We start from the raw sequence: 15,098 nt of genomic DNA, 5'->3' as shown, positions 1-15,098 counted from the left end.
TTTTAAACATATTGTGTCATGAACTGAATTGCTGATCTTCTTCCACAAATCTGCTCCACCCAGTTTTCTCCACCTCAGATGAGCATCCTTCTAGTTGCTCAAACCCAGAACCCTCTAGTCTGTTCTTTCTGTGATACACCCCACATTGACTCTATCAAGAAATCTAAAGTCAGATTATGTCACTCTGCTCAAAACCTTCCACCGGCTTCCCATTTTGAGAGTCTTCATGATGTGGAACTGTGAGCCCTGCATTCTTCTCCCACATCCTATGTACTTACTCCAGCCTCACTGAACTCCTTGCTGGTCCTGGATATGCTGCTCTGTGGGCCACTGGCACTTGGCTGATCCACCTGCCTAGAGGTCCCCTCCTTACTCCATGTCCACTCATCTCTTTGTCCAGATGTTAACTTCTCAATGAGATCTGCCTTAACCAGTCTATTTAAAATTGCAAAGGGACCACCCTACCCCAGCAGGCTCTCTCACATACAATAATCACATTGGAACATTTTTGTCTTATTTGTCTCTCTCTGATCTCTCAGGGTAGGCAGCCAGGGACCCTGTCTCCCTAAAAAACAGTGCCCGCTTCATAGTAAATACTCAGGAAATGTCTGTTGAGTAGACTATATGTTTGCTATAAAGCAATAGTTCATAACTTCATTAAGAGAGACCCTTTGTGAGGCATGAAACTTTTAAAAGTTGTTTTAAGTCTGGTAAGGGAAGGGTTTGGTTCACATGATGCACCCCTCTTCTTTGTGTGTATCTGGGGGAGAGGGATACTGGGGATTGAATCCAGGTGCACTTTACCACTGACCTACTTCCCTTCTCTTCATCTTCTCTTCCTCTCCTCTTCTCTCCCTCACTTCTCCTCTCCTCTGTTCTTTCCCTCTTCTCTCTTCTCCTCTCTCCTCATGGACAGCATGCCTTTATTTTATTTGCTTATTTTTGTATATGGTGCTGAAGATTGAACCCAGTGCCTCACAGATGCTTAGGCAAGTGCTCTACCACTGAGCTACAACCCCAGCGCCCAGTCCTTTCTTTTAATTTTTTATTTTGAGGCAGGTTTGCACAAAATTGCTGAGGTTAGCCTTGAACTTGAGCTCCTCCTGCCTCTGCCTCCTCAGTCATTAGAAATACAGGCGTGTATCACTGTGCCCAGCCACATGATACGTTCTGAATCAGAGATAACTGTGACTCATCTAAGTTGCTCTTTTCCTTGATCATCATGGGCAACCTAATTTGAACGGAGGTCTTCTATATTTGCCCTGTTTTGAAAATAAGCTGGTGATATTGACATTTTATAGTAGATGGGGATTATTCAATGCAGCTTGTTTTCTAAGTCAGATTCTTGATTTCCTTAATAGTGTGAAGTGACACATCACTTAAATATCTAATGTTAAAGTAAAGAGAGAAATATAAAAGGCTGATGCTGCTGACTTCTGTGACTAGGAACTTATTTTATCCCATGGTTTGGCCTTAGGAACAGCACCAGGCCTTTCTGTATCAGCTGATGCAGCACCAGCAGCACCACCCACCGGAACTTCAGCAGCTGCAGATCCCTGGCCCTGCGCAGATACCCATCAACAACCTTCTTGCAGGTACTCAGGCGCCCCCACTTCACTCGGCTACCACCAACCCCTTCCTCACCATCCATGGAGACAATGCAAGTCAGAAAGTCACAGTAAGTGTGTGTTCTGTGTTACAGCTGATGAAGTAATAAGAACTGTATTGATTAATCACAGAAGATTGTTCTCTAGTCTCTTAAAAAAACATATTATTCCTCTGATAAACCAATTATTTCAGCAGCTGGATATTATAAACACAAAGGATCTAATCCAATTTATATACCTCTTGAGTATCTTGACTTTAATCTGCATATAGGTTTGCATCTGTTGTATAATTTTCAAAATGAAAATATGTTTTAGTTAGCAAGTTGTATGGGACAGTCCAATCCAGCGAAAATAGCTGTTTTCCTAGTGACTTTGCTTATTGATTTTGCTAATTATATAGAACAGTCTGTATATTTTAGGACTATTTCTATTTTGATACAAAGTATTTTTTAAAATTGAATTATAACTAATATATAAATTTTAGAACAGGTAATAAAAGTATTCTTCCGTATTTTTTAAAAAGTAAATCACAGTCACATTTTAATGGAATTTAAATATTTTATTACATGTAAGTGATAGCATCTTACCCTTTCAATGTAAAAGTTAAGATAAATTAACAATGGATGCAGGAACAGTATGCTGTACATACAATGGCACACAATTTAAGGCTGTTTCTTTCTATTAATTCTCCCCTTCAATCAGGTCTACTTTACTGGAGTATAAATGTGTCCCCTAAAGTCCAGTTGAGGGCAGAACCCTGTTAGATGAAGGATATTGGGATATAGAATGGAGACTGGACATCAGGAAAAGGAAGAAGGGGAAGAATGAGGTGGGAGACTTGGCAAATAAAAGTGTTAAAAGTCACAATGTTTGCTATTTCCCATTACTTTTGAAAATTTCTGTCTACTGTGTTTTTAGTCTTCAGAAACTTTAGTTTTTATTTAGTAATGAGAACTGGTTGAAAATACAGGATAATTGTTTTTCATTAACTCTTTAATGGTTTTTGTTTGTCTTCTTGTTTTGCCAACTTCCTGATTGTGAATACTGTTATCACAAACCTTGTTACTTCTCCACTGTTTTGCTAACATGGGAAATATCAGTGATTCTGTATTAATTTAGAAATTTTTGTACTCTTTTTTCTACTCTTTTGTTCACTAGTTTTTCTTCTTGTGTTAAAAAGTGAATAAATTGCAAACTAAGGTTTCCTGAGTTATATAGTATGAGATGTATTTTTTGGTAGGAGAACCACAGTAATAAATATAAAAATAAACAGATTACCTATCAATTAGCTAATAGGGGTGAGCAGGGCTAGGAAGTGAGACTCACCACTTCCCTGCCAGGTGGCAGGCATCCTTGTCAGATACATGGCATTATGTGATTTCACCCTTTAACAGGTAGTGACTGCACTTGTTTATAACAGCAAAAGGAGATTCAAAGAGGTTAAAGTTCAAAGGACAAATAGCAAATGTGGGACCAGAGCCTGTGACTTTCGTAGCCCATAAAAAAAACTCATTATAAAGTTGATTTGGGTGGATGAATTCTGCATTCTTGCCTTGGGAGTTCTATCCCACAGGTGGGCACACTGCCTCTTTTATTTTGGAATACTACTGAATTTACTGTTTTGAAAGTAGTTACTATTAAATTCATGGCTTTACATTATACTGAAAAGTAGCCATGCCAACTTGCAGAAGAAAAGGCATAACTGTATACCACATTTTATCTGTTACGATTTCAGTTAAAGAGGATAATACCGCAAGTGTTGTTCAAAATTTATTCAACTAATGCATCTGATATTTTTGTTTGTTTTAACTGCAGAGACTTAGTGATAAAACTGGGCCTGTAGCTCAAGAGAAAAGTTGACATTTGAGAAGCATCTAAAAGTTGCTTATCCTGCTGCTCTGGCACTTCATCTGGCTGCTGTTGCAGTCCTTGCTACAGCTATGAAGAAACGCAACAAGAAACCGCACAACCAAGGATTGCCACAGGACTTCTTGTAAGGCTTTGATTAATTTTCTTGTTGCTTTGTTGCACTGAAATGGAATTCCCACATCCCTACCCCCACCCAAAAGTTTTTGAACTTTCAAAGAAAATTTAATAACTTTTGTCAATGAAATAATTTACATGCAATGAGTTTATCAACCCATGAAAAGTTTAATGTAGTTGGTGCACAACTAGTTTTGTTATAAATTAGAGATACAAATAGCAAAACTAAACATTTGTTCCATATACAAGCTACTTGGTCTTGTACAAGTTGGGATATGAAATATGATCTCTTATTTGGGCTCCATTGTGCTTGCTCTCTGTAAGTCAGATCTTAAATTTCAAAGAACTGTCAACTTTCTTTTCCTGTAGTTTTTATTCATTAAATATTGCAGTTATATAGGTCATCTACTGCAAACTTTGTTTAAAAAGTTGCCTTTCTAATGAGATTTGGCCAGTTTTGGTAATCAAGTTAGGATGGTAATGTCTACTTCTGCTAAAGGTAATTTTCATTTGCTGAATGCTTTTTCTTAATGTTTTTAAAGAGACCTTGAGTTCTAAGGCTGCTGGGGAAACTAGATCAATTCAAAGCAAAAGACTTCTTTCAGAAAGAGGCTACTCTGGAAACTGCTGGTAGGGTCTGGCCTTAACCAAGTGCCTATTAGCACCTTCCGGGGTGGAAGCGGCTCTAGACAGCAGGTCTCCAGCCAGCCAGCCCTGTGAGTAGAAGAACAGCACTTTCACCAGCAGCCTTCCCCATGCTTCTGCCTTTATTGAAAACTTTCTATGCCACTGTAGATAGCTCAGGCAAAACTATTACCTGGGTATTTATCCACTAATGAGTCACAAGAAAATGAGTGGATTTTATAAGAGTATATGTTTGTTTTATTTAAATAGCTTCCCATTACTGACCACACACACACACACACACACACACACACACTCTCTCTCACACTCACACTCACACTCACACTCTCACACACCACTACAGTTCCCAAAGCAGGTGAAACCTGTATTATATCCTTTCCACTTCAGGTAGCCATGCTCTTGATGTGACAGTACGGCAGAGTAATAAATTAACAATTGGGGACATAATCATTGATCTGTTCTTAAATGTGTGAATTATTAGTGGAAAAGACCCAGCTGTAATTAGACCTCCACTGTGTACTTAGCTGGAAGAACATGTTAATTCTGCAATATGTCTCTTGGTTAAACATTGCACAGTTCTTACCTCATTTCTGTAAATAAGGTTTTGTGAATCTGTTTTGTATTGTGAAAAATTCATAAGATAACATTGATATTTTGATTTGTAATATTTCTAATTGGTAGATTTAATTGAAAAGTAAAATTAATTTATTTTTATATGTTCAGGGGAATTTTAAAGAAAGCCAAGCCTTTTGTAGATAATTAAAAAAATCAGTGTGGTTTATTTTACTTATTTAACCCACTGGTTGTTATTCTGTAACGATTTGTATAAATGGTAAATTTTGAATGTGTTGTTATTTTACCTAGATGTAAAATTCCACATGTATTAAAATGTACAAAGTTTTTGTTAATAAAATTTAATAATGTTCATAACCCTGTGCCATTCTTGTTTGGTAGGGGCAACAGCATGTAGTGCATTCCAGCAGGCCTGGGTGGGCTTTTTATTGGGAGTATCTGTAGAATGTCACCTCAGAGTTATCTAAACTCTTCATGAGTGGATTTTGTACAGTGTGAGAACTGTGTGCAGAGCAAGGCAACCACATACTCAGAGACTTCAGAAAATCATGAGAGAGGAGAATGCACTCATTCTCTTTAATGCCTTAAAGAGGGAAATCATCTCAGTGGAGATAGAAGGAAAATCATTTCCAGATGAGATCATTCATTATAGCCCATTAATAAAGTAGCATTCATACTTGGTAAAGATTAAATTTGTCTGGTTTAAATAGTCAGCTATGGGGCTGGGGTTGTAGCTCAGCCGTAGAACGCTCGCCTCCCACGTGCGAGACCCTGGGTTCGATCCTCAGCACCATATAAAAAAATAAATAAGTGAAATAAAGGTGTTGTGTCCAACTGCAACTAAAAAATAAAAAATTTAAATAAATAAATAGTCAGCTATAACTAGGGGCATTCTCTGAAAGAGAAATACAAATTTAGTTGATGGTTCTTGGGTTAGGTCTTGGAAGCATCAGAATTGCCTATGGCATTTTTCAAAACATAAATGCTCAGATTTTATCCCAGTTTTAAGTGAATCAAAATATACTGATCTGGGGGCTGGGGATGTGGCTTGAGTGGTAGTGTGTGGCATGCGGTAGGCACTGGGTTCGATCCTCAGCACCACATAAAAAGATAAAATGAAGATGTTGTGTCCACCTAAAACTAAAAAATAAGTTAAAAAAAAAAAAACCCCAAAATATACTGACTTGTTTCTGGTAATTAAGGGTTCAGTGAATAAGAAAAACTGGTTCTAGGTTCCTGGAGAGAGGGATTTTGTGTGTGTGTGTGTGTGTGTGTTTCCTCCTTCCTGCTGCTGCTTCCTCTTTGGTAGGAACCCTTCCCAGGGGCAGTTAACCACTGAGCCCTTTTTATTTTTTGAGATTGGGCCTAGCTATGTTGTTCAGGGCCTCGCTAAATTGCTGAGGCTGGCTTTGAACTTGCAGTCCTCCTGCCTTACCCTCCCAAGTCTCTGGGATTACAGATGTGCGCCACTGTGCACAGCCCTGGAGAGTTTTTAAATACACAGATGAAAATTATTTGATTCTAGTCTGCTAGAATGACAAGTGGTTCATCCATTATTTATTTCTTTAATTTGCAAACTCTCCAAACAATTGACAATAAATGAAATATTACTTGGATGTGCAGTTTCTAACTTAATCTTAAAAGAATATCCTTGCTGGGGATGTAGCTCAGTGGGAGAGCACTTGGGGAGCATGTGTGAGCCCAGAGTTCCATCCCTAGCACCACCAATAAAAACCAAACACGTCCTTTATTCTGGTCCTTATTGTTAGTAGCTCCTTGGTGTGGCTTGTGTGCTTTCAGTGCTCACTGGCCTGTGGCCCTGGGGGTGAGCCTGGCTACCTTGCTGGCTCTCAAGTGAGCCTTGTGCTTGAGGAAGCATCTGAAGAGCTGCTGCTGAGTTGCTGGCCCTGAGGGGCTTGCCTTGGCTGGATCCTGAGTCGCCCCTGTGCATTGGGCCTGGGGATGTGCTGGGTTGTGGTCAAGATCAAGCACAAAGAGTAAAGGCCAAGAAAAACAAGCCACCATGTTGTTTTCTTAATTTTGTATCACCAAGTAGGGGAGGGAAGGAAGGAATGATCCCTAAACTGTGTGGACAGGCAGAATAGTCCCTGGGAATTTTATGGGAAAGGTGCAAAAGGAATTTTGCTTTTGTAAGTGGGTCACGTACTTTTGAATAGAAATCTCAAATACTGTTCATCTGTTTTATTTGTTGTCAGTGTTTCATTTTCCACGTTATCTGTGTAAACTTTCGGAATCAGATAGCTGTGAACTTTTATACACGTTTAGAAATCTGTTAAAAAATTGTTTGTTATGGCGCTGGGGATAGAACCCAGGGCTTTGCATGTGTGTGTGAGCATCTACCACTGAGCTACATACACCAACCCAGGAAGTTGTTTTTTAAATTATTTTTCATGTTGTTGAAAGTTCAATCCAACTGTTATTTGCAACAAAGGAAATGTGTTTTGCACACCTCTTGACTAACTGTACCGTTCTGTAAGATTCCTGTGAAATGTGGATTTCGTTTGACTGACTTTGTTCACAAACAGCTTGAGTTTGGCAGCTCTTCCCTGTGGAGCAGATTCCCTCCTTTGGTGAGGGACACAACCCTTCCTGTGGTCTCAGACTTCTCCTTTATAACCACTCAAATTTCTCCGGCTGTTCGGGGTCTGGCGTTATAGTTGTGACTGTAGAGCAGACACTGCATAGGCACCTGCAGGGCACTTTAACACTGTTAGGTCCTCACAGTTACTTTTGTGTTTGTGGTAGTAGGGATTGAACCCAGGGACACTCTGCTGCTGAGCAACATCCCCAGCCCATTTTTATTTTGCAGCAAGGTCTCGCTGAATTGCCCAGGCTCACCTCAAACTTGGCGATCCTCCTGCCTCAACCTCTGGAATAGCTGGAATTCCAGGTGTGCACCACACCTGGCATCATAACCACTTTTAAAAATGTGAGTGCTGGGGGTGTAGCTCAGAGATCCAGCATTGCCTAGAATGCAGTCACATTGTAATCAATGTGATCAATCTTGAGTACAACCCAAATGTGTGGCTTTAGCTCCCAGCACAGTTCCACCCTCCCTGTAGCAGAACTAGGGTTATCCTGTTCTCACTCTGCCTCTCCCAGGTGCCAGTGGTAAAGAGAAACAAAAACCTGGATGTGGCTGCAGGTAGAACTGGGATGTCCTTGATTCTGCATTAATTGTGAGCTGTAGCCAAGGTGTGGTTCCACCTGCCCTTTCCAATGGGGCGGGGGTGGGGGCTATGCAAACCTGGACCACTGTGCTCAAGCATTGCTACCCTGACATGGCCACAGAGCACACAGAGTGCAGTTAAGGCCCAATGGCACAGGGAGGGACTGGAGAGGAACTAGTGAAGAAACAGGAGACGGCTGCGGCTATAGCTCAGAGAGTGCTTGCCTAGCACGCCCAAGGCCTTGTTCAGTCAGTCCCCAGCACTGCAGAAAACAAACACAGGAGAAACCCCGGTGGGACTGGAAATCAAACTGATGTTGACACCTTCGTGGTTTATCCCACTATGAAACTTTGGCACCATAAACATAGACTTAAATGCATGCTCTTGGGTTTTATTGTGGGTCTATGAGGAAAACTGTGCTGGGCTGAAGCTTTCCTGCTTTGGTCCAAGTGAAGAGAAGCAGGAGTAGGGACCTCATAAACTAGGGCCCTTTCTTGCCCTGCAACCCTTACTTGCTCTGCAACCTCTTGAATGCCTGAGAGTTTCTTCGTTTTGATGGATGACCTGCGTTTAATCTCCATAACACTAATCTTTTCTATAACCCTTCCCAACACTACATTTTTTTTTTTTTTTAACTTTTGGAATCAAAGTCCAATCCCCCAAATCAGAAAAAAGACAGCAAAGGCCTGGGCTGCCCCTGGGGGTAAGGCATAACAAGATGCCCTCAAATGGCTCTGCCAGGCTACCCCACTACCAGCCTTCCGGCCCTCCTGGCAAGGAGGAAAGGGCATCAGTTGGCTCTGGAAAGCCTCCACGTACCCCAGCTTTAAGAACAGTGGCTGTGGCTGGGCCCCACCATCTCTTCTGGCTCTGTCCCCAGAGTCGTGGTGTCAAGGTTGTTTCTCTAACACTGTGCATTCCCGCAGTCCAAGATAGGAGGTCAGAGACGGGCTCGTGTTCTGGCCCTCCTGGTGCAGGGAACGTACCTGTGGACCAGTCACTGAATGCCAGCACCATGGGAGCAGCCAAGCAGTGCCCGGGACATGATGTGGGCAGACGGGCGCAGCCCAGCCCTCTCGCTGGCTTGGCTCCTGCGAAGGTGGGCCAGAAACAAAGCGGATTCCTTGGCAGCAAGAAGGTGGGTGGCAGAGCAGGCGGAGGGTTTGGAGCGTCCAGGCTTGGGGTTGGAGTGAGTCAGTTTCAGTGGGCTGACTGCTCCCTGGCTCACTCTGCCACCCAGGCCAGGCTCTTTCCTCTCCTGCCCCAAATGTCCACACTCGATTTTTAAATTCCAGGGGTTGTTTCCTGCAGGGCTGGTGGGTACCCAGGGCCCCATGCATGCCAGGCAGGTGCTTTTCCCAGAATCCATCCCTGATTCCAGTTCTGATATACAGGGCAGGTCTAGGTGTGGCCAAAGGGGAAGTTTCCAGTGGGATTTTGTCAGTGAGTTCTTCAACAGGGGAACGGTGAGGTCAAGTCCACGCAGACACCACTGTTTACCATGGCGACATCTTCCTCCTGGAACACTCTGTAGCCAAGAGGATTTGGTTTAAGTGATTAATTCATCTTCTGTTTTACACAGTATTTCTTTTTGAGTAATGAGGAAATATGGGAGGCTGTTCATTTTCCTTTATGACTGACTCAGGATTAGGTTCCTGGGGCAGTTCCTGCATGTGACACAAAGGAGGACAGGAGAAGGTAACTTGACTGCTGTGAGGGGTTTTCAGGAAGCCTGTGCTCCTTGGCTTCAGCCTTTTCAGGTGCCAGCTCTTGGCTGTGTCCCAGGCAGGGCAGGAGGGAAGAGCGTGCCCCCTCCTCACGTCGCTAGCCCCCTGGGCTTTCCACAGGGCAGCGCCCAGCACCCCTTCACTGACATGCGTCTGTCCTCTGGTGCCAGTGGTCCCTGTCTATCCTGGGCAGTCATTCTTCCTTTACCGGCCACAGAGGAACAACCAGCTGCTTGGTTTTCTGGCATATTCATTTAGCTCCCAAGTGAATAGAGTCCAAGGTTGCAGCCAACAGGTCACCCACACAGGAGACGGGTGACAGCAGGACAGTGGGTGGGCTTCCGCAAGGGCAGAGCCATCTGGCAGGGAGGACAGGCACTGCTGACAGCCTCTATGACTAGAAAGACCAGTTCCTGCCTAGACCTCAGCCCCGTGACACGGCCGACCACTGTTACAACCCGCAGAGGACTTTGGTGAGCCTCCCCAATCCTTGCAAATGGCCCAGGGAGGCTGCGGGCACCCTGAAGGGCCAACACAGTTCAGAGGCCACTCATCTGACAACCTTGGATTTGGTCTGTGAAGCCAACACCCAAGCTGACCCCAACCTGACATAGCACCTGTGTCTGCAGACTCAGAAGGGAAGTCACACATGCTAATGAAGTTGGCTTTGCTTAGGACCTTAACTTGGATGATGACAGGGCCTTAAAATTTAGGATGAAATAGCCATCTTCCCAACCTCGACAGGTGAAGTCACCGCAGTCACGTCGTTCTCATCCGAAGCCTTGCCTCACCTTGTCCACTAGGGGCAAGCCCTGGTCTTAAAAGGCCTGAGACCACCTGGGTGGTGTGGTGGCAGTGAGGGCCTGTGGGGGTCTGGGGGTTAGCTTGGCACACCACCGCCCCTCCTGGGCTTCCTAAATCAAAATACACTGAAATCTCTCTGCCATTCTTCCTCTGGGGGGGTGGTCCCTCCAGGATCTGCAGGCGTCTGGGAGTGGTCATCTGTTAGCAATACCCCATTACCAGGGTGGCCAGGTAACCGAATGGCCCTAGCTGGGTCTAAACTGGGGCTGTCTTGGGCAGTGTGGGACACATAGACTCCCTGTGTATACAGAACATCACTGTTTACATGTCACCATTTTAATTTCAGGAAAAAGCCTGTCTGCTAAAACAGATAACTACAGCAAATACCTTGACGACTTGAGCAGGGATAGATGCCTGCTGTTTACAGTTCCTCAGCTCTCTATATTGGAGGGGTCTTGGGAGTGGGGTGGCACATGTCAAGGCAAAGTCCAGCCAGCAAGAGGCACTTCATAAGGCATCCATAAACTTTTCCAGTGGAAAGTTTTAAGATTTGATTTTCAAATGGAGACAGGAGTTTGCAAACACCAGTACAAGAGTAAAGTCGTTGGCCGCTGGCTTCTAGTTGAAAGCGCCCTAGCGGGGCAGAGGGCCACCAGGCCCCAGGCCCACGTGGAGCCATCAAGGAGAGAGAGGCGCGCAGGAGGTCTGCATTGTTCCTGAGGCAAATTTCACAGAAGAATCGGATGATCTGCTGAAAATCTAAGCAATTTGCTTCCCTGATGCCCACTCCTCACCCTGTCCCCTGACAGAGCATTCTAAGACACAGCTGGGAGAGAAATCCAGCTCAGCCTGACCGCACAGAGAGTGGCTGTCAGCCCTGCCGGGCAGCCAAGAGCCTATTGGCCCAGCTGGGTCTTATGAGGACAAATGAGATGAGATGAGTGGGTTTTAAGAATTGGTGCTCTCAGGGTTTTAAAGAAACGGTAGTGCTAAGACTTGGGCCCTTAATGGGGAAAGTACATTTAAATCATTAAAGCATAAGACTCGAGAAGATGAAGGCAGAGATCCCAGGGCAGGGCTCCCTCGCAGAGCCACTGGCCTGGCTGTTCAGAGCTGGGCAGGAGCAGATGCCTGGCCAGCAGGCACGGTATCCATAGAGGGAGGAAGCCAGTGCCCAGGGCCTGCCCAGTGCTTTGTCCAAACAACTCAACAGAAACAGACATCTGCCATCTGCTGCTCTCAGCCCGGCTGGGTCCGAGTGGAGACTCTGGATGGGATGGATCCCATGGCTCAGGCCTTGCCCACCTCCTCAGGTGCCAAGCCCCCTTCTCCCTAGGAACCACACGCCTTTTCCAAACCTTAATCCAACCGTCTGGCACAACTTGGTCCCAACACCTTCCTCACTGGGCTCAAGGTGGCCATCAGACATTAGCACTTGCATTTTCCTTACCAAAAACAAACTTCAGAGAGAGGCTAAACTAACTTGTCCAGGCCCCAGGTCATCAGTCGCCCAGCTGAGGTCTGAACTGAGGTGCAGCCTCGGGTTCTTCTTGGTCCACCTGGGCCTCCTGGCTGCCTTAGAATAATCATTACAGCACAGGCGTTGGCCTTTTTGGGTGAGACCAATAGGGCGCCTGGTGGATGATTAGGCCCTCTCCCTGAGAATGACAATTGAAGACACAGGAAGATTCTGCAGAGCTGGTGAGTCCACATAGGGACCCAAGATGGGCACTGGGCCTGGAGGCTAGGAATGAGAACGGAGGGAACCTGATGCTGGCCCATCAGCTCTGCTGACGGTGTCCACAATCACACAGAGATGATAGTAATGGAGGCTTGGACAGTCAGAAAGAAACCTAATACCTATTGCTTTTGACCAGCTGGGTAGTGTGTTCAAGATTTCACAATTATCTCATCACCCAACAACCAGAGCAACTACCATTATTCTCTGTTTAAGAATTAAGATGACAATCTTGACATCACATAGCTCAGTAGACACTAGGGAGCCAGTACCCCCACCTCCCAACCTCCAGTGGGGTCTGACTGCACACATGCCACACACAGCAGGACAGCAAGGGAACAAGACACACGGCGCCTCTGAGGCTCAGGCCTGGAGAGATGGTGCCTTATTCTGGGGACGCTGCCCAAAGTGCTGTTCCATGCAGCACAGTGACTGTCCTCCAGGATCTTTGGCTGTTTGCAAGTATCAAATTCACCCCCAAAGACTTAGTAATGGCCTTGTTGAGAATATAACCAAGAATGTCCTATAGACTCTGAAGACCATACTCCGAAGAAGCTGCAGGTCCCTGGAGGGTGCTGCAGAACTGGAATCCCCGCCTCCCAACCTGGGACCTTCCACCTTCCTGTGTAGTCAGGCAGGGCAAGACAGACAGACATTCACATGGCAGTGCTTGCCATCTCTTCCCTTCTTAAAAGAAAAAAGCGCAGGGGGTGTAGATCAATGGCAGAGTACTTGCCTGATGTCCTTGCTGAGGCAGAACAAAAAAGCAGGCAAAGGCCACTTGCACAGGCAGCTGGGGAGTGCAGGGAACCTGGATGCTTCTGAAGGGAGGACAGAGGTGGAAAGATGTGGGGAGGCCCCAGCATGCTGTCTGGGCTGGGCAGTCAGGGCTGTCAATGAGCACAGCTGGTGCCTAAGCTTTGGTCCCCAGGCTGTGTAGTTTTAGGTCCCTTTTGGAGGTGGCTTCACTAGACCACAGCCTTGTGTGTGTTGTCCTCTCACTGGCCTCTGAGAGTCAGGAACCCATGCATGTCTCCCCACTGGTCCTCCTTCAAACCCCTCAACTCCTGCAGTCCCCAGAAGAGGGGGAGCCATGGAGAATGCTACTCACCCAGAAGTCAGAGACAGGCCTCTTCATGCCTTAGATTCCCAAGGAGTTGAGAAAAGGTGACAAGTTTGGGGATTCCAGGGTGGAGAGTGTGTGTGCGTGTGTGTGTGTGTGTGTGTGTGTGTATAACAGAAATCCAGTTTAAGATGCTTTAAATAAAAAGGGTGATCTAATGGCAGGGTGGTCACAGGATGTCACAGGCTGCATGGCAGATAGGTCTGAGGTTGGAACAGAAGGACCCAGGCCTGGAACACAGCCAGGACATTCTCTCCTCTGTTCCTCCCCGTGTACTAGTTTTATTCTCTGGAGCTGCCCTAGATAAGGGAGAGGGGGGTGTGTAACCCTGTGAATGCACCACCTGGAGCCCTCCCCAGGACTCATGGTCCTGGTTTGTTGCTGGGAAGAGGGCAGGTGAGCACTACTGAGTGCGAAGGTCCTGTCCCTCTCCCCTCCTGGCCAGGTAGACACAGCCTCCCTTCCCCAGGACACTGAGGCTGAAGGAAGCTTCCCCATAACTCCGGTGTCCAGTGAAAAGCAAAACAGAGCTGGTCACCTGCTCTTTTGGGGACTAGGCAACTCGGCTTCTGAAGTGTGAGTTCCCCACAACTTCCACTCAGAGCTGTGTGGCGCCCAGGTCAGCTGACACCAGAGGCCTCTTGTCATCTGCTTTTGGGGAGGGGCTCAGGGTTGGCTTACCTGGCTCCATGTCCTCTTGTGAACACTCACTCAGTGCAGTGGTGACCTCTGTCCCCCAGTGTTTCCTTCAGAAAGCTGTAGCCTCATTTTAATCCTTAGGGAAGAGTGACACCTTTATAGGCATCTTATCAAGTCATTTCTCTGGAATGTGCCCTGGTCATCTTTGTGTTTTCCAAGCTCAGGCTGCAGTGACCACACTCTGTCCAGCACTGAGCAGATGGTGACAGATTTCAAAAGGGAGACTCAGAAGACAGCACCAGCTCAAAAGTGAACAATGAGACCAGCCTCCACTGAGGCTGACGGTACAAAACGGTGACTTTAACTCAGGTCTTGAAAAAACAGGACACAGTTCCATCAGTTCCTAATACTTTTCTGCATGTTCCTTGGCAATTCTATTAGTTGGGGCCACATTTCTACTAAGCAGCCCACACTTCTGACTTTACCACCCTATGTCCAATGTCCTTTGCTCATTTAGACACTTTTTACCTCCTAGATACACATAACTAATTAAGAGAACCTCCTGTTATTCTTAGCTAGCCAGATGGTTTATCTCTAAGCAACTTCATCCTGCTACTCAACCCCAATGAAGACGTTAATTGTTATGCATTTTATACACACACACACTTTTTTTTTTTGGTACTGGAGATCAAACCCAGGGGCACTTTACCCTTGAGCCACCTCCCTAGCCCTTATTTTTCATTTTGAGACAGGGTCTCACTAAGTTGCTTAGGGTCTTACTAAGTTGCTGAGGCTGGCCTTAAACTTGCGCTCCTCCTGCCTCAGCTCCTAAACTGCTGGGATTATAGTCATGCGCCTAGCTTAAATGTTATGCCTTTTAGAGAAACACATTAAATTTGAATTCTTACACATTAGTTCATGTTTATGTTCCTTTAACAACATGTATGCCTGGTTGCTAAAACATAGTTTTTGAAACATTCCCACAAAAGTAAACTTTGCAGGGAGGAGAAATAATCTGTTAAATACCCAAATTCTTTTCTCCCCTTAACACAGGATTTGTTTAAACAA

The 15,098-nt window shown here is 45.3% G+C and overlaps 1 protein-coding gene across 15 annotated transcripts in view; it reads left to right on the top strand.

Moving 5' to 3' along the window:
• Nucleotides 1-5,165, top strand: part of Mllt10 (MLLT10 histone lysine methyltransferase DOT1L cofactor) — a 193,926-nt gene extending 188,761 nt beyond the window's left edge. For 13 of the 15 annotated variants that reach the window (XM_058572285.1, XM_058572290.1, XM_058572284.1 and 10 more), the window contains 2 exons: nucleotides 1,478-1,678; nucleotides 3,423-5,165. In XM_058572285.1, coding sequence (XP_058428268.1) covers nucleotides 1,478-1,678; nucleotides 3,423-3,467 — 246 coding nt within the window. In that variant the 3' untranslated portion in view covers nucleotides 3,468-5,165. Of the gene's footprint in view, nucleotides 1-1,477; nucleotides 1,679-2,309; nucleotides 2,437-3,422 lie in introns of those variants that run through there. The other 2 variants (XR_009224754.1, XM_058572288.1) reach the window with 2 other exon arrangements.
• The last annotated feature ends 9,933 nt before the right edge of the window (nucleotides 5,166-15,098 follow it).

This window comes from Marmota monax, unplaced genomic scaffold (genome assembly GCF_021218885.2).
Source record: "Marmota monax isolate L192 unplaced genomic scaffold, Marmota_monax_Labrador192_F-V1.1 WCK01_AAM20220418_F8-fsc00098, whole genome shotgun sequence".
Taxonomy (NCBI): domain Eukaryota; kingdom Metazoa; phylum Chordata; class Mammalia; order Rodentia; family Sciuridae; genus Marmota; species Marmota monax.
This window is presented reverse-complemented; position numbering and strand designations above follow the sequence as displayed.